Here is a 19,754-nt window from a genome sequence, read left to right as displayed (position 1 = left end):
GTGGTAACTATTTTGTTGAAGGAATATATTTATGGGTGTAATAAACGTTGTAGTTGAAATTAATAAATAAGTGAAACTTAAATCAGGATTTTCAACTTTTCATTTGTTTTTGTCTTCTTCATCTTTAGAAATGCAGCTTGGTTTTTGGTGTTGCATCATTTACTAAAGTAAGAATAAATATAGAAAACTGATGACAGCAATATTGTTAACAATAATCTATGTCTGTAAGTTCTGTTAGAATAAACCCTAATTGATTTGTGTTTTACCCTGTTTGATTCACAATATTTTCATGTTATGAAACAAAAAACAAAATATATATGATTTGTATACCTACCTTCATGTGTACTTATATGAATGAGCTAAAGAAAATTCATAAATCTCTTAACTAATATCATTTTGGTAACATTAAGTGCTTAGTAAGTAATGCCTATAGGCACACCTAGACAGATTTATTATTCATATCACGAATAGCATAATGGGTTTAACGTGACCAACGAAAATTTAATAAAACGTGAATAGAAAATTAAAGCATTCCAACAATGCAATTATAACAAACTAATTACTTCTTAAAATACTTACTTAAAGTGCTCTCAGATATGAAAACATATGCATATGGAACACATTAAATCATCCTCTGCCTAGCCTTTTACCAACTATGTTGGGGTCGACTTCCAGTGTAACTAGATGCAGCTGAGAACTAGTGTATTATATGAAGTGACTCACAACTTGTGGCAGTCAAATAGGCATATACCTAGTCATATAGGTTGTGGTCCACAACCTATTACTATAGGATCACTAACACTATAGGATAACTGTTATCTGGGTTACCTGGGTAAGACCCAGACCGTATAATAATAGTGACCCTAAACTCGCGCTAGCTAAAAATGTAGTACCTAAATAAAAACACAGACAAAATTAATTTGAAAAAGACATACAAGAAAAAAAAGCTAAATTGTCTTTAATGTAATCGCTCAACGGTTTTGTTTTTTTGAATGTTCACACATTTCGAATCGTGACCCATAAACCGGTAATACTTTGGTTCTTCACGAATTCAAATGAGTTATCGAATCGTTGAGCATTAATTGAATTAGTACCAGTTTTTTACAAAACATTTATTAAAAAAATAAGAACCAAGCGTTGAAAAATAAATATTATATTATACTGTGATTCAGCTTTAAGATACTATTGTACCTTATTTCTATTATCCAAGTATCCTTCCTTAAACAAGTTAATACAATGCTTAACAGCAATAAGATGTAAAAAAATAATAATAACATATATATCTTCTTCTTCTTAGCGTTTATCCCGTCTTGTGACGGGGTCCGCTTTCCGTATCTTCTTCTTCCACTTCGCTCTATCCTGGACATCTTCCTCTTTGAGTTCGCAGTAAATTACATATACTGATTTTTTATATTTTATTATAGGTACATCTATCCGACTTCAACCGAACACACTACAATGTTCACTCATTACAATTAACAACCCAATTGTTTACGTACACTAGAAAATTAACACACATGGTGTTAAATAAACAGCAAAAAAAAAGTACAAAAAGAAAAAAAAATACAACATTCCGTCAGTTGTACTGTGACTGGAACTCTATTGGTTTAAACCTTCCATGTTGAAACAAGTGCACGTTGTTCACGAAGGTATATAAGAGGTAAATAGCGTTGATAAGCACCCCAGACAGTTGGTTATAATGTGGAAGCCACTTGTGGTGTCAGCCATAGTGGCGAACATGGTACTGATAACACCAACAAAAGGTATGATTGATTTGTTTGAGGCTTGAGTGAATTACTGATTAGTAGGCAATGATTGTATCAATTTATCAAAAACTATTTAAATTATATATTAATGAGATACGTATTATCATGTACTACATGAAAAATATTTGACAACAAAATGCTTTGATAGATTGAGACTAAAAATATTTGATTTTCTAGGATATAATCCCGGCCCTTATTCGATTGCAGAACATGGTAATCGTAAGTAGACTTCAAATTGGATTAAATTTTACAACCTTTATTGAAAGAAAGATCAAAAATTTACAAAAAAAAGACAACAAGTAATTTTTAGTCAATTTTGTTAGATTAAAATGTCTAGCTGCATTTTTTCAATTACTTTTAAGATATGCTATTTCGCAATTTATTCACATCAAAATACGAGTACTTCAAACACTTATCCATCATCTATAACATTTTATAGCGAATCATATATTCGCAGGTCATCGAAAATGTAAGAACCCAAACGAAGTGTACGACCTTTGCCCGGCCCCCTGCCCTCCAAGGGAATGCGGGGTCAACAAGGCTCTGATTCTTTGTGCTCCTTCACCCAAGCCTGGTTCCAGTGAATGTAAGCCTGGCTGCCGATGTGATGATGGTTTTGTTAGAAATAAAGCTGGTGTTTGTATTCCTGAAGACGAGTGTAGTAAGTACTTTTTGTATGTGTAGCTTTACTAAATGTTTACATAGGTTTCAATGTTGTAGTCGCTTAGAAAAGATTTAGCATATTCAGTATCAAGAAACACAAAAGCTAGTTTTTAAGGAAACTTCTTTAGTTAACAGTACAGACGACAGGACATCAGCCTATCTCAATCTGTCAAGTTTCTTCAATAGATTTTCAATCATATCACGATACTAGAAGGTTTATGTTCGATTGGTAAGATTTGACAGATTTGGTTATTGTTGACTTGCTGGCGTCTGTATAATATACATGTTAGATGCGGTCAATATCATACAAATTACAATAAAGCAAAAATCTTCTTAAATTGACCTTACGAGCCCAAAATTTCCCATTTCAGAATATGATTGTGCCAAAAATGAGACACTAGACCCATGTCTAACTGAATGCCCACCTCGGTTCTGCGGTGTAAACATAGCCGCAGTATCGTGCATAGCTATAGACGAATGCGATTGTGAACCCGGCTGTCGCTGCAGTGACGGCTACTTAAGGAATGGAGAAGGGAACTGCGTTCTTGAGGAGGATTGTCGTGAGTATGAAGCTAACCGATTTAAAAAAGAGGTTCTCAGTCTGTTTGATTAATTGATCGGTGGACCTTTATATTCCGTTCTGGAATGAAAGCAGTGAGAAGTTGAAATCCTGTTTTGAAGTTTTCTTTTTTTTGTCTTTTGCCTTTTAACGTAGGTCTGCAAAGATTTTACCATGTGTGAATATTCTTATATCATAATCAAAATATTTATATATCCATTTAATATATCATAAACAGCTAAATGCACGGGTCAGAACGAAAGATACAACGTATGTCCAGCCCCGTGCCCTCCACGCCGATGTGGAGTGGATGACAATCTCGTAGATTGTGCACCATCACCAAATCCTGGTGACCCTGAGTGCGTTCCTGGCTGTGAATGCGAAGATGGCTTCGTCAGGAACTACGAAGGAGTATGTGTAACGAGAGATGAATGTCGTAAGTGATTTTATTGAAAGTTTGGATTTTGTGGTAAAGGTCTTTTATTTTATTTTTTTATGCGAAATCATTAATTAACCCCTCTCGCTGTAGGTTGGCGGCGTGAGGGAGTGTCAGACTCTTACTGAATAACACTTCATCATGTTCCTTCTTAAGCCCTTTATGTACCAGGGTCATGGTAACTCTTTTGAACAATACCACAGCCCTGGCAGGCTTTGACTCTAGAAGACCTCACTCGGGTTTGCTGACTCTCTTGTGGGGAGCCCGTAGAACAACACCACTAACTAACATAGCATCGTAACTGAAATTGTACTTATACATAGAAGCCTTCATAATTTAACATTAGCCCTAACATGAACTATTATTATTGCATCCACAAACAGCTACATGCCCTGCACATGAGGAATATGACATATGTCCAGCACCGTGTCCCCCTCGCCGCTGCGATGTAGACGACCGTTTGATTAGGTGCGCCAAGCCTCCAGACCCTGGTGACAAGAGCTGTGAACCTGGTTGTCGCTGTTCTGACGGCTTCGCGAGGAATGAAAGGGGTGTTTGTGTTACCAGGGATCAGTGTCGTAAGTTTTTGTTTTATTTTAAGAGTTCTTATTTTTTATCGTCTTAAGCAAATACGACTTAATGTTATGTCTGGTGAACCCGTAGCCTCATTGCAAAAATAATTAAACTTTTTTTAGAAGACGTTTTGATGTTGAAATTCGTGTTTTGTACATTAGTCATTCCATTTATGCACAAAATGAATGCAAATTTCGTCATCGTGCTCAGTAAATGCATCATAAAGTTTGTTCTTCAATATGTATTTAAACAAAAAAATAAAAACCTATCCTAACATTTTTTCGTTTCAGCATATAATTGTGGACCATATGAAATATATTCACCATGTCCTACAAAAGAATGCCGACCTCTAGAATGCACTCAAGTAGGATTCCCAGTTTCATGTCCAAGAGACGAAGAGGATGATGATGATGAGGATGATGATAAGTGCCCCGTACAACCTGACTGCATTTGCGAAGATGGCTATGTATGGAATGCAAACGGCACATGTATACCGATATCGGAATGTCGTGAGTAATATTTTTTTATGTGAAACTAATAGCTTTGCCAGTTTTATCAGTATTTAATAACTATTTTTTTAACCGTTTTCAAAAAAGGAGATTCTCAATTTGACCTGTATGTTTGTTTGTGCGCGATTGACTCACGTTTGACAGAACTGATTTGGATGAGCGGTTTTCAACTTAGTATTTGTCAAAGTAAGGAGAAGATTTTAGGTGTATTATTGAAGTCTGTTTTTTTTTAATTTTAATTTTGTTATCATGACTCTATTTTTTCTTTTAATTATCTTTATGTGAAATTTATTTCTCAGCATCATGTGGTGGGGACCCTTACGCGATAACGGGATGCGGAGTAAACTGCGGTAAACATTGCTCCGATCTAAATAAGAAGGAACCTGGACCATGTATCGAAATATGCTACGAAAACGCCTGCGATTGTCGTGAAGGATATTATTACGATGACAACCTAAAAAAATGCGTCCCACCAGAAGAATGCAGTAAGTTTTTATTTTATAAAGTATTAAAAAAATATAAGGATAATTTAGCTTTAATATTTAGTTATACGACCTTTAAATGTTATCAGATTGTTATTACGTACGTTCACGATTTCGTATTGACCGTCACGGTAAATAAATTAATTAACAGGTGTTCCATGAATAAAAAACAAATGAAACATTAAAACAATCACAAACATGTGAAATCATTTATTGGAAAATAAAATGATTTAAATTATTTCGCATGCGTTCACGTAGGTATATTCAACAGAACAAACATAAAATACGAATCGCAATGTTAATGACATAATATTTCGGTTGTATTAAACAAATATTAATTTAACAGCACCAGTTTGCGGGAGAAATGAAGTTTACTCAAACTGTACCAATGCTGACTGTAGACCGAAGGATTGTTCGCAATTAGGGTTCCCGATAAAATGTCCGAGAATTAATCCTGTGGATTGTGTCAAAGGATGCGTTTGTAAAGAAGGTTATGTACGAGGAGCGAACGGCGTTTGTATTCGCAAACGAAGATGTCGTAAGTACTAGGAATTTTATTGTGACGCTAATTAGAATTTTTGTTTTTTACAAAAAAAAATACGTTTTGTGCAATAGAAGAATGGTGATTTAGCGCTTATGCGCACTGCAGAATAAAGTGACAGCGAATAGTTGGTTAATATTTTTTTTTTATGAAAAGCATGAATCCTTCCAAGTTTTTAGTCTGTCTATACCGACTACGGTCTAAATACCTGATCTTTGTAATTTGTCCACTTCCATTCATTTCCATGATTTATTACCCAGAACAATCTATCGGCCGACTAAAAGTTTGCAGTGTGAAACACTCTTATACACGTTATAGAATCCAATATTTTTATACCAAATTCGTATTTTGAAAAAGTCCCAATAAAATACCAGTTTTTATCTTTATTTCAGCTTCATGTGGTGGGGACCCAAACGCAGAAACTGGTTGTGGCATAAACTGCGGTAGACTATGTTCGAACTACAACAAAGGGCCCGTGAGCTGTATAGCTGTGTGCTACGACAATGCTTGCGATTGCAAAAAAGGTTTTGTACTGGACGAGAGCACTGGAAAATGTATCCTTCCGAATCAATGCGGTAAAGAAATTGACATGTCTATTGTGTGTTAAACGAGTTCCTTTCATATGTTTCGATATTGCAATATCTAGCGTTTTCAATCAGGTTAGTGAAAACAAAATTCTCTGTTATGTCCTAATCAGGAATGGAGCTGGGTAGGCAAGTAAAATGGGTTAATTTAGGGCATAGACACAAGAATCTGGTGAAAATTGTGTATTCAACACTACCTACTTAATTACTTGTTCTTTTCTTCGCGGGGTCGAAATTATTGCAAGTTTATCTTCTGTGTTGGTTAGTGAATTTTTCAAAGTAAATGATTAATTTTGTTGTCTTTTTATCCAGTGTCGTGTCGTGGAGATTTCAATGCTCAACCTGGTTGCGATACAAACTGTACCAAACGCTGTCCTGGTCCCAAACCAACCGAGTGCAAATGTTACAAAGATGGCTGCGTTTGCAAAGACGGATTCTTATACGATCCTAAAGCCAAGAAGTGTGTTCGACTTGAACAATGTAGTAAGTCATCAATTTTAATTTCATTTGATGTTTGAATCTTACAGCACTTTCACATTAGAGGATTATTACATCTGATCTGTACGCGCGACGCATTCCAAATAAAAAGCAATGCACGTAAATGCTGATTCAATATTTGAAAAAATTGTTAATACCAGCGTGTTAACGTCCCTGCCTGTATTCAAAGAACACAGCGATGCGCATATGAGGTATGCGAAGGTTAATTTTACTTTTGATATTTTTGTGGGATATTCTATAAAAACTTTGTGTACATTCTAGCTCCACCTTGTGGCGAAAACGAAGTTCTATCAGACTGTAGCAACGGTGGATGTGGACCGTGGACCTGTGACGATGTAGGGTTTCCTACCGGCTGCGTCAAGATGGACCAAAAATATTGCACAGTTGGATGCGTGTGCAAAGAAGGTTATGTTAGGAAAAATGGCGTATGTGTTCCAGTTACTGATTGCCGTAAGTAACCAATGTTTTTTTTTTTTTAATTACCTACATATTTTTTATGACCGGTTTTTTATATCCAGTTGACTTGGTTAGACTGGAAGCCGACCCCAACATTGTTGGGACAAGGGCTCGGAGGATCGATGGATGGACATATTTTTTATGAGTGACATACATGAATTAAAGTTGACGGTCGCGAACCTGTTAAGATAGTGGTTCCTTATAAGTAAATGGTGGTAGCATATTGTGAGTTTTTCAATAAACCCTTTATTCTATATCAGGAGGCCAATTGAGATTGAATATATACTTCTTCCGATATACCTCAGTTTTGGATACACAGACTAATTTCCAGATTTTAATAATTAGATTCTCATTATAGCTGCATGTGGCGGAGATCCTAATGCAAGACCAGGTTGTGGTGTTAACTGTGGAAGACTATGCTCAAATTACAACAAAGGGACAGTATTCTGTCCGGCTATTTGCCGTCAAAACGCATGTGATTGCAAAAAAGGATATGTGCTCGATGAAAATACTGGTCAATGTGTTCGTCCTGAAGAATGCAGTAAGTTAATATTTATTTATACATATATACTTTTTGCACAATATACAACGGCAGACTTAACGCCTTAGACGTTCTCTGCCAGTCTACCTTAGGATGGTGGTGAAATATAAGTGGTACATAATATTTATTATGAGTAATGTGTAATGTCTCCAGACATTTTTAAGTTTATCGTAATTGTGAGATATTCTATTGAAAACACTATTTAATTTGTAAACATTTCAGCCCCAGTTTGCGGAGAAAATGAAAAGTTTTCGAGCTGTGTCAATGGTGGATGTGAAGCTCAGAACTGCTCTCAAGTTCAAGAATCAGTCCCTTGTGTCAGACCTGCTAAATGTAGACCAGGATGTCTTTGTGCAGACGGTTTATTAAGAGCTGATAATGGTACCTGCGTACCGAAAGACCAATGTCCTGGTAAGTACATTCATTACAAAATATTAATATAAATTTTTATAGTAGGTAAATTCTTCATAGAAAACTTCCAACAACTTTGCAGTTCATCATAAATATCAAGCCCCTGTTTCGCCACGCTCGAGTGGTTTTACTTAGCTCCCGTTAAACTTCCGATTAAGTTTTTATAGAACTTAAAAGCAAGTAGTGACCACTCAGACTGTGCTAAACAGACTTTAATAAATTATTAATTACCTCTAGCTTAATATTTTGCAATTTTCCTGGATATTTTATTCTTATAGCAAAATGTAATGGAGCTAACGAGATCTACGATCCGTGTCCACCAAGATGTCCCCCACAAACTTGTGAAAGTATAGGACAGAAATATTTCTGTCCACTACAACTCTCAGGCCCAAGTTCTAAGAACTGCCGAGGCGCCTGTCGATGCAAACCAAACTACTTCAGAAACAAAATCGGAGAATGCATATCGGCAAAGGATTGCCGTAAGTTTCCTGCCATAATTTAAACTTATGCTGTGTGTAACTCACTTTTTAAAGCTATTGTGGTTTGAAAATCTCACATTCGTGGTTTAAAACTTGTGTTGTCATGAGCGATATCACCGTTTTATTATTTTATTCTAATTGTTTCTCTAAATCTGCGACCATTTACGCAAATTAAAAAGGCAATAAGTATTATATTTTCTAGACACCATCTTTGTGGCATAAAATGTATGTATTTATTAGTCCTATTGTATATTGCATTTGTGTGTTAGCATACACATTATGTATCTCAAACTTCTGTGATTGACTACATCCTTTCAATGACTGGACTTTCTAGAATTCTTCATATTACAGAAAAATGCAAGGGTCCAAACGAATACTACTCTTGCGGTGGCGCGTGTGACAATGTGTGCGCTACTCTGAAGGAACAAAATCAGACCAACTGTCCCATCGTCAATATCAAATGCAATGAAATGTGCTACTGTGAACCAGGATACGCTAGGGACAACAATAATATTTGCATTCCCATCGAGAAATGTCCAAGTATGTGCAGAATAACCTACAGTTTTCGTATTTAAATTAATTTGTATTATTTTCCTAATTATTTAAACGTGTCCAACCTAATTTGATTGCAGCAAAAAAGATAATTTATCAATTCCCTCGATAGGAGGGTATTTTGATTTTCCTGTATATTTTTCCTGGTCTCTTGAAGTAGCCGTAGCTGTGTGATAAAAATAAGTGCTCTGTTTCCTCTAAACTTAAAAGTATCTGTTCAATGCGTCATTACCTCTTCCAAGAATTCATTCAGTGGTATTTCATCTCCAAATTCCTTTTCAGAAACTGTTTGTGGGGTTAATGAAAGACTGGAACAATGTCCCCCTGCATTGTGCACTCCTCAGAAATGTACTGAATTAGGCTTCCCTTATGCGTGTCCTGATTTACCTCCAAATGGTTGCCCAGTGCCCCCGGGCTGTGTCTGTATTGACGACTACGTTAGAGATGCTAAAGGAAGATGTATACCCAATCAAAATTGCCGTGAGTAGATTGCCTTTTCTTTTTGGTGTCTGAGATCATCTCCGATAAACTCTACTCCCTTTAGCGACGAAGGAAAGTGTTTTGAGATTTTTGCTTAAATAAAAACAATCTAAGGAGTCCATAAATTCAGCATCAGGCATCGATACGTTTACGTGAACTAAATTCTGCATTAGAGAAACAGGCGTACGTCAACTGCCTCGTGCCTGAACTGTAGAGCCTCAAATAGGTAAAGAACAAAATGTATTAATACTTTTCTTGATGTTGCACAAGTCATGTGTGAGTCCAAAGTATAAAAAGAACATTGAACAAATTCTGCAATCAGAACATTTTTGCAGCTTCATGCGGAGGGGATTCGAAAGCAGTATCTGGCTGTGGAGTGAACTGCGGTAGAACTTGCGCTGATTACAATAGAACAGACATCGCTTGTATAGCAGTATGCTACTTCAATGCTTGCGACTGCCGAAAAGGATATGTTTTTGATGACAATATAAAGAAATGTGTGAGACCGAAAGATTGCAGTACGTAAAAAATTTTTAACTACACTATTTTTATCAAATGCTAAATATTATTAGGAAGAAGATCATAGCTTCAAATAGACTGTGTTCGTAATTTTTTTGCAATTTATCCTTTTTTTCTTAAAAAAGAAATAATTGTAATTTTAGCACCTGTTTGTGGAAAGAACGAAGTCTACAATTTTTGCGCTAACGGTGGATGCGGCAAGAGGAATTGTACGCAACTTGGAGAGCCGGATCTCTGTATAGATGTGATAAAGTGTATTGGAGGTTGTGTCTGTCAAGAAGGGTACTTAAGAGATAAAGATGGAAGATGCGTTCCAATAAAGGAGTGTCCAAGTGAGTGGTCGCTTAAATTGTAATAAAAACTGAGTAAATAATATAGGTACAATCTTACATATCACACCTTCCCCTCTTCCTAATATCTTGCTGTGCCCTGATGGGTTCATAATTGTGACAGCCATTTTATATTTTCTACCTAGTGGTGCAATAAATAATAATATGAAATTGATAGCAATAAATATGTGTATTCTAAAAATAACTTAAATCCGAGTACAGAAAAATAAGTCCCAATTCAACAGTCCAATATTTTACTTGCAGTACCAAAATGTGGGATAAACGAAAGATTTGAACTATGTCCAGATTCCCTTTGTATACCACAAAAATGTTCAGAGCTAGGCTTTCCTATACGTTGCCCAGCGTTATCAGGGGATTCCACCTGCCCAGGACAACCTGCTTGTGTTTGTGATTATGGATTCGTGAGGAATGATTATGGAATTTGCATACCTAAAGATCAATGCCGTAAGTTTATTCAAATCTTAGATTAACAGTTTGGTAATTTATTTTTTGTCAACCATTGGTCCTGCTGAATAATAATCAGCTCTCTTCTCTTTACCCCAGATTTACCAGGATTTCGTAACAATCATCATCTCATCATATCAGCCATAGGACGTCCTCCGCTGTTGTACTTAGGCCTCCCTCTTAAATTAGATCTCAACAACTACCAGTTGGAAGCGACCTGCATCCAACGTCTTCCGGCGACCTTTATATGAATATGATGCTCATATGAATATGATGATGAAATCTAGCCATTCTTATTTTGGGCAATTTGCAACAGTTCGTTTTAAAACAAAAATGCGTCATTTAATATTTCATAACACTCTTATACTATTTACAGCATCATGTGGTGGTGATCCAAATGCCAAACCAGGTTGTGGTATCAATTGTGGCAGACTTTGCTCCAACTATAACCTTGAACCAGTGCCGTGTCCTAAGATATGCAAATTCAATGCTTGCGATTGTAAAAAGAACTTTGTATTCGATGTCAATATCAAAAAATGCGTACGCCCTCGAGAATGCAGTAAGTATTCACAAACCATTATATTTTATTTGGTTGTTCTTAGTTTAATATATGTATGATCTCGTGTCTCGTCTCTCTCTAATGTTCTTGCATATTTTCAATCATCCTCGTTGAATCCAAGTTTTCTTAAGATGTCCGATGGATCTCATTTGCTCTTCCCGTTGAATCCCATTATGAAATGTCATTTGTACTTTCGAGAAGAAGAATGTTTTAATGTACCACATTAATATTTTTTTAGCACCAATATGCGGAAAAGATGAAGTTTATTCGCCATGTATCCAAGGGGGATGTGAGGCTAAAAATTGCTCTCAATTAGGAAAACCGGTTCCTTGTGTAAAGATAGCCTCTGAAAGCTGCATCAAAGGATGTCTCTGCAAGGAAGGTTATTTACGGGACAAGAATGGCGTTTGTTTACCAAAGGACCAATGTAGCCGTTAGTATTACCCTTTTATTTGATTATTTGAATAAAAACTATTTGCTGTAAGACTATTGTCACACTTTATACTTATTTACAGAAAATTGCTTGGAACCACACACAGTCTACGATCCCTGCCCACCAAGTTGTCCACCACAAACTTGTGAAAGCATTGGCAAAAAATATTCTTGCCCAGCTGTCATACTTGGAGAAGAAAAGTGCAATGGTACCTGTCGATGTGAGAAGGATTATTACAGAAATAAACTTGGTGAATGTATTTCGAAAACTGATTGCTGTGAGTAGCACCATTAAGATGTTTTATGAAAAATAATAATATTGGCTAAGTTCTAGAGTATGGCGGAAGAAAACATGCACCAGCCTCAAATAAGTTGGGATAAGGACAAGAGAATGATGCTGAATTTCTAAGTTCTAAGAACACTATTGGTTAAGAAATATTAAAATATAAAATCTATTTTACATTATCATTATTTCAGTAAAATGCACGGGTCCGAACGAGTTATTCTCGTGTGGCGGAGCATGCGACAACGTGTGTGCTACACTTAGTCAACAGAACCAGACAAACTGTCCCATCGTCAATATTAAGTGCAATCCTATGTGTTATTGCGAAAAGGGTTACGCTAGAGACGAAAATGGCACCTGTATACCAATAGAACAATGTCCAGGTAAGGGAAGAGAAATTAGTATTGTTAATGAAGATTTTATTGTTCACATTTGATTGCGATAATACCTCTAAAATTCTACAAAGCAAGATCCTTCAGTCACCAAGTTAACCTTCTGGTCTGTGGACTGGCTATGTATAACGAATTCTGCAAAACAGTTCCTCTTAAATCGACTTCACTTCTTCTCAAGCTATATAAAAACCATTTCTTTCATCGTTTACTAATTGTTGTTTCTATATCTGCTGTTTTTCCACGCATTTTTTTTTTCTTTCATTATTTTTCATATTCTACAGTACCCAAATGTGGTGAAAACGAAAGACTAGAAGAGTGTCCGGACCAGCTGTGTACGGCACAATCTTGCTCTCAACTCGGCTTCCCAATAGATTGTCCTGCATTAAATGGTAATTCCACTGTGTCGTGTGGTGAACCAAAGTGTGTCTGCATCGAAGACTATGTGAAAGACGATGATGGAAAGTGTATTCCTACTAATGAATGTCGTAAGTACAGTATGAATTTATTTAAGTTCTGTTTTCTGCAATTTTAGCTATACCCTAACAGAACCATGGTGCATCCAAATTACGTACTTCAAATTAGTAACCTTTGTTTTTTCTCCTGTTCCCTAAGACCTAAGGGAACCATGATGCACCCAAATTACTTCATCTCATATGAACTTCAAACCGGAACATCTAAGAATATCATGATCAGCTCAGCTTTTTGTGAATGTACTTTCTTCACATAAGTGAAGATTTATGTACTTACGAAATTGATTTTCGACTTCTGTCCTCAGCTTCATGTGGAGGCGATCCAAACGCGGTCCTTGGTTGTGGACAGAACTGTGGTAGACTGTGCTCGAACTACAAAGAAAAAGACGTTGTTTGCACGTTAATTTGTAAACTCAATGGCTGCGATTGCAGAAACGGATTCGTATACGATAGCAATTTAGGGAAATGTGTTCGTCCTAAAGATTGCAGTAAGTGTACTTTATTATATTATGTAAAATATATTATTCTTTATTGTACTCTTAATATGGAAATACCCAAATAATACAGACAGTTTGTGTACACAAACGTCTGGGTGAGCTCAACCCAGAATTGAGTTCTCTGACAGCCAACTTTAAAGCGACAGAGATAATCCTTATTTACTTTTAATATGATATATTAATAAAAATGGTCACTTATTTCTTTTGCAGCACCTACTTGCGGCAATAATGAAGTTTACGTTGGCTGCGCTAACGGCGGATGTGGAAAATGGAACTGTTCTCAAATAGATGAACCTGATCTTTGTATAGATCCTATCAAATGTAACGGTGGTTGTGTTTGCAAAGAAGGATTCTTGCGACTTGAAAATGGCACATGCGTACCTGAAGAACAGTGTCCACGTAAGTTCTGACGTTTTAATTTTATTAATAGAATAGTTGTTTTCCAGTGGTTACCTACTCGCATCCCATGGGAACTACTGCCTGCACCCGGATAAAATATAACTCATGTTGCTTGGGATTAATGTAGAATCGAAGAATTTCTTCAAACGGCCGAGCAGTAGGGCCTTTAGGGTTTTACAAACAGACAGACAAAAAATGTTTTCACTATTTGGTATATTGGTATAGAAAATACTTACAAATCAAGGATTTCCTTATAATCCTACTTATATTATAAATGTGAAAGTTTGTGAGAATGTATGGTTGTATGTTTGTTATTCAATCACGCAAAAACGGCTGAACCGATTTGATTGAAATTTGGTATGTAGATAGGTAATACCCTGGATTAACACATAGGCTACTTTTTATCAACACACCACGCGGGCGAAGCCGCTGGCGGAAGCTAGAAAGTTATATAGTTCTAATACACTTCAGTATATTCTAATAACATTTGATTTTCAGGTAAATGCCCCGGACCCAACGAGCACTATGCCTGTGGCAGTGAATGCGACAACGTTTGTTCTACATTATCTCAACAGAATCAAACAAATTGTCCTATTGTTAATAAGAGATGCAACAATAAATGTTATTGTAACGAAGGCTTTGCTCGAGATGACAATGGAGTCTGTATACCGATTGGACAATGTGGTGGTAAGCAAAAATATGGAATAATTTATTTATTTTATTTCCTTTCTCTTTAATTTTACCACGTAGGTATATCAATATTATCATCGTTATTATGTTAGGTACTTAAAGTAATTATTTATTCGATTGAAGTTAAATTCCGAATTTAATGTTTGGCCAATTCTGGAAACTTATTACCAGATTCATAAAATAACTTGTAGGTATATATTTCTTTGTGGTAACTGATGAGCAATTAGTTTAATATTTACATTTAGTAGATAAGGCATCGTTTATTTGAATGTTTTAACATAAATATCAATTATTTTATTTTTTAAGTTTCTTGCAACGGAGATTCCAACGCCATATCTGGTTGTGGCGGCTACTGCGGTAGACGTTGTTCCACCTACAATAAAGGAGTAGTGGCATGTCCCCTTATCTGCCAACTAAACGGCTGCGATTGCAAACAAAGCTACGTTTACGATGACAATCTGAAGAAATGTGTACAGCCTAAAGACTGCAGTAAGTTCACTTATTCTGTTATTCGAATTAACTTACACACCACTGTGAACATTTAACAAAATGATTTTTCCATTTTTGGTTGTCAAGAATGAAATTTAAAACTCCCAAAATAAATTCTCTATGCCAAGAAAATAGGAAAACTCGATATCATATATGTATATGATGTTAAACCAATACAATGTATAGTTAGCCCTTGTAAAATGGATTTTAAGTGCTAAAAATGGAACTTGTGTACCAGTAAACCAATGCCCCAGTGAGTCATAAAGCCCTCTATAAACTGGCCATATTTTTTCTAGAATATATGACTGCAATATGAGCGACTATAGCGCAGCCAACACGCCACTATTTTGTTGCAGAGTATCGCTTGAAAATGCATGATACGGCAATATTTCTGAAACTGTAGATTCGATGATGGAAAGTTACGTAGTTTTAGTCTAGGTTGCAATATCTTCTAAAGCTTATTGAAATACTCGTAAAAATAGCTTGAGAGTGGCCGTTATGAAGGGTTAAAAATATTCACTATAAAGCAAAACAACAACCGGCTGTGCAATATTTTCGATAGCTGAGCGCTCAGTTATCCATAAAAAATTTGCAGCAATTCCAAACTTGTTTACCTTTTCCGAAAATATTGCTGTACTTCATACTGTACTAACATTTTATTCTAATAACAGGGCATGATATTTTGTGGAAAATACCAAATATTGAGTATAAAAACGACAATTTAAACCCTTCATCTCTTTCAGCACCAGTGTGTAAAGCAAATGAAGTGTTTGACAGTTGTGCAAATGGAGGTTGCGATAGACGAGAATGTGCAGATCTTGAATATCCAAACCTCTGTAGAGACCCCATAGAGTGTATTGGAGACTGCGTTTGTATTAACGGTTACTTGCGTAATGAAGATGGTCTGTGCGTGCCTGAAAAGGAATGTAAACGTGAGTACAAAGTTGGAGTTTTCTTTCCAAAGATATTAAAGAAATACTGTGCTGCGATCAAAGTTTAAAGGCACATTTTTTGCATAAGTCGGAGCGTCATAAAGTCGTCATTACAAATATTTATTATCCTTGTAGCGGAGTGCAACAGGCCTCATGAGGTCTTTGACTTTTGTCCTTCAACTTGCCCACCGCGAACATGCGAGAGTCTTGACAGGGCTTATGTCTGCCCCATCGAATGGGGTCAGGAACCGCCCTGCAAACCTGGCTGCGTCTGCGAACAAGGATTTTACACCAACAAGATAGGGGAATGCATATCGGAGGAAGATTGTAGTAAGTTTTCTCATTTTAAAGATACTTGTTTGATCTAGTGTGTATTGAGCGCTGAGATCTCCGGAGCATCATAAATCTGTTCAGATACCTTCACCATAAAGGCATACATAACAAAAAACTTTTTGTTTAAAACAAATAAAAATGTTTTCAGAAAAATGCACGGGACTAAATGAGTATCACTCTTGCGGTGGTGCATGTGACAACGTGTGCGCTACTCTGAATGAACAAAATCAGACCAACTGTCCTATCGTCAATATCAAGTGCAATGAAATGTGCTACTGTGAAGATGGATATGCTAGGGATGTTAATAACATCTGTATACCTATTGAAGACTGTCCTCGTAAGTACTGTAGAAAACTTCTTAACACAACAACCGGTTTCGCATAGTTGGCAGACAAAGGATCTTAAGAAAAATGCTAATGTCAGTTCAATCTCAAATAAAAAAATTATGAACTTACCAACTCCACAAAGATAACACATGCTGTAGAACCAAAACCAAACAGTCTTTTATATAATTCTTAATTTTTAGCACCCCGATGTGGCCCAGATGAAAGGTATGAAGAAAACCCCTCTCTTGTCTGCGAGCCTCTATACTGTTCCGAAGTAGGAGAGGAAATGGACTGTCCTCCAGTTGTAGACGCTAATTGTGATGATCAACCAGCCTGCATCTGCAAGTCAGGACTTGTTAGAAACGATGACGATGTTTGTGTACCTATTGATGAATGCCGTAAGTTCTTTTAGCAATACTCCAATATTGTAAATAGGCTCGCTATGGACCCAAATATGATACATAAGAAAATATGTATTAAAAAGATTTTCATAATATATGTATTTTGATTGATTGACTAGCTTCCAACAACACGACGGTGAACTGCACAGATGTAAGACCTAGACTTGACAAAGGAAGCATGAACTTAGCTGGCGACTTTTTACACGTAAGTATTACTGTTCCTCATGTTCACTAAGATGAGTTAATACTTCATAGAAACATGTTCCAAGTGGTCTGTAAAATTGTATAACTTACTGTTCACTCTTAGTATCTAGTGTCTACAAAACCTGATGAGAACGCCGTAGCATCAGGAACATCGCTCCTTATTCCATTAGCACAGATTGCGTTATATGCTACTGGATCGGTGCTAGAGGAACTTCTCAAACTGCTTAACCTTAGAAGTAAAGACGAGGTAAGTCAATCCTTTGGCTATATTCTGTAAGGCCATGCATCCATAAAAAAAATATATTACAGAAAAATGGTTCTTCTTCTTACAGATAAAGTGTATTTTCCCTGAATTTACCAAAGAATTAGGGAATCAAGGAAACGTAGATTTGGAAGTGGCTACTAAATACTACGCAAACATTGGATATCCACTAAGTTCAAACTTCATTCAAGATTCTAAGAAATATTTTGACGCTGAAGGAGAGAATCTTGACTTCAGTCAGAATGTTGAGGCTTCTAAAATCATAAATGACTGGGTGAGTATTAGTTCTAGGTATTTCAGATTTCCAAACCTAACTGCTTTATACTTTTAATTACCAAATAATTTTCTAGGTATCAAACCGTACTCGTGGCAAAATTCAAGACCTCGTTCAGCCAAGCATGTTTAGTGCGAATACAAGACTGTGCTTAGTCAACGCCATTTATTTCTTGGTAAGCATTCACAAATATAATTTGTTTAAGATTGGCTGATGTACTAAAACTGTAATCCAGGTCCGCAAAGATAATCATTTTCTGTTTTAAAATTCGGATTGTTCGCTAAACAAATATTTTTTTTGCAGGGAGATTGGTTATACAAATTCAATCCTAACGACACGACAGTTAAAGATTTCTACAAAGCTAATGGGGATACTGTACAATTGAAAATAATGTACCAACAAGGGACATTCAATTATGCTGAAAACGATGATTATCAGGTATGTTCCATTTTCAGTGTGTAGGCTTCAGACCACAAAACGATGATTTTAATGTAATTTGATTTGACCCATCTTTTCAAAAGTAGGATTGTTTCTAGTATTTTATTATTGTTTAATGTCTCTCATTTTTATTTAGGCCCTGGAGATGTTTTATAAAGGCATGAATATCAGTTTCCTAGTGGTTCTTCCAAGAAATAAGACCGGTTTGCTGAATACGGTTAAGGCCCTGAGAGATCCTGATGAGTTCTCTAACTTGACGAAAAACCTTCGTTCGGAGAAAGTTAAAGTATATCTGCCGAAAATGTTAATCTACACACAAATAAATATAAAAGAAATGCTTATAAAGGTACGCATGACAAATATATTCATCATGGTCCAAAAATTATATATTGGAGACGGAACTTTTATTAACTGTTATGCTTAACTTTCAGGATAATATTACCGCTATGTTTGATCCAAGAAATGATGGATTTGATGGTATATTGAAACGTAAAGAACCAGTTTATATATCTGATGCTGTACAGAAAGCTTACATATCTGTAGATGAGAAAGGTACCGAAGCAGCGGCAGCCACTGGTATGTATAAAATAAATAAAGAAAATATATTAATATAAACGGCAAACAATAATTACGAAAGTAATGTGCTTATTTGCTTCGGCTATTGCAGTTACAGTTGCATAGGTTTCCTTTATTTTAATCACTACTATTTTATTTGCAGCTGTCATTCTCACTAGAAGGAGCTTGCCACTAAATTCTCCGCCCCCTTACGTCTTCAACGCCAACCATCCCTTTCTATTTTACATTAAAACTAAAGACACGATTTTGTTCTCTGGGACTTTTGTCAGATAAATAAAAATATTATTAGGTATCTACACTATTTCTATATTCCCTTTGTCATCCCAAACTTTAACTTATTCACAATCAAAAATGACACTATCATTAGTTTTGGATAAGTTTCCAGCTTTAATAATAACATTAGCCATGCCATATCCTCCACCAAAGATCTATGTCTTCGAAGCTAATCGCCCTTATGTATACTACATATTAGAAAACAAAGTACCGCTGTTCTGTGGGACGTTCGTAGGGGCAGAGTAAGAGGTGAATTATATTCCTAGATTTTGTGTCCTTGTTTGTTTAAAACTTAGAATCTTTTCCATGGCTATGGCTGGCTGGTGAAGGAACTATGTCATGTGCAACATCAGATACATCATCATCTTAATGTGACTTCCAGTTTTAGGTTCAGCTATGTACTCTCCTAAAATGTAGATAAATAAAGTTCACAATGAAAATCTCTCTGTTTTTATTTACAGCTATCATTGTGGGATTGACATCAGCCTATCCTCCTCCAAAAACGTACACATTCAAGGCAACCCACTCTTTCGCTTTCTACATATTATTAAGAAGTTCAGACACAAATGACAGAGTGCCTTTGTTTTGCGGGTCATTTGTAGGAGCTAATTGAAAAGGTGAAATAATTAAGGCACACAGCTCCGTTAAAAATGCTTGAAAATAGAATTTGGTCAATATTAA

The 19,754-nt window shown here is 36.1% G+C and overlaps 1 protein-coding gene across 2 annotated transcripts; it reads left to right on the top strand.

Moving 5' to 3' along the window:
- Positions 1-1,556: 1,556 nt before the first annotated feature.
- Positions 1,557-19,754, top strand: LOC110384106 (zonadhesin). Of its 2 annotated transcripts, none has more exons than XM_064034437.1 (41): positions 1,557-1,763; positions 1,944-1,985; positions 2,224-2,427; positions 2,801-2,989; positions 3,227-3,424; positions 3,808-4,002; positions 4,288-4,506; positions 4,806-4,991; positions 5,335-5,526; positions 5,922-6,104; positions 6,426-6,596; positions 6,873-7,061; positions 7,426-7,608; positions 7,831-8,019; positions 8,298-8,498; positions 8,850-9,038; positions 9,333-9,530; positions 9,866-10,048; positions 10,193-10,381; positions 10,643-10,843; positions 11,220-11,402; positions 11,641-11,835; positions 11,918-12,112; positions 12,312-12,500; positions 12,791-12,994; positions 13,285-13,467; positions 13,687-13,875; positions 14,374-14,562; positions 14,872-15,054; positions 15,798-15,986; positions 16,122-16,316; positions 16,468-16,656; positions 16,846-17,043; positions 17,166-17,251; positions 17,354-17,497; positions 17,583-17,786; positions 17,863-17,961; positions 18,090-18,224; positions 18,361-18,570; positions 18,656-18,800; positions 18,943-19,499. In XM_064034437.1, exons 1-41 carry the CDS (start codon positions 1,700-1,702, stop codon positions 19,071-19,073), a joined length of 7,200 nt encoding a protein of 2,399 aa, XP_063890507.1. In that variant the 5' UTR covers positions 1,557-1,699; the 3' UTR covers positions 19,074-19,499. The 2 variants fall into 2 exon arrangements, with proteins under 2 accessions (XP_063890507.1, XP_063890506.1); XM_064034436.1 differs by lacking the exon at positions 18,943-19,499 and adding an exon at positions 19,535-19,754 and having other exon boundaries at positions 1,558-1,763.

The sequence above is a fragment of the Helicoverpa armigera genome, chromosome 4 (genome assembly GCF_030705265.1).
Source record: "Helicoverpa armigera isolate CAAS_96S chromosome 4, ASM3070526v1, whole genome shotgun sequence".
NCBI lineage: Eukaryota > Metazoa > Arthropoda > Insecta > Lepidoptera > Noctuidae > Helicoverpa > Helicoverpa armigera.
This window is presented reverse-complemented; position numbering and strand designations above follow the sequence as displayed.

Bases quoted from the DNA above. Each gene is read 5' to 3' on its own strand.
- LOC110384106 (XM_064034436.1), top strand. From the start codon at position 1,700: ATGTGGAAGCCACTTGTGGTGTCAGCCATAGTGGCGAACATGGTACTG. The intron at 7,062-7,425 runs GTAAGTAACCAA...TTCTCATTATAG, and splicing joins TGTTCCAGTTACTGATTGCC to CTGCATGTGGCGGAGATCCT. The intron at 12,501-12,790 runs GTAAGGGAAGAG...CATATTCTACAG, and splicing joins ACCAATAGAACAATGTCCAG to TACCCAAATGTGGTGAAAAC.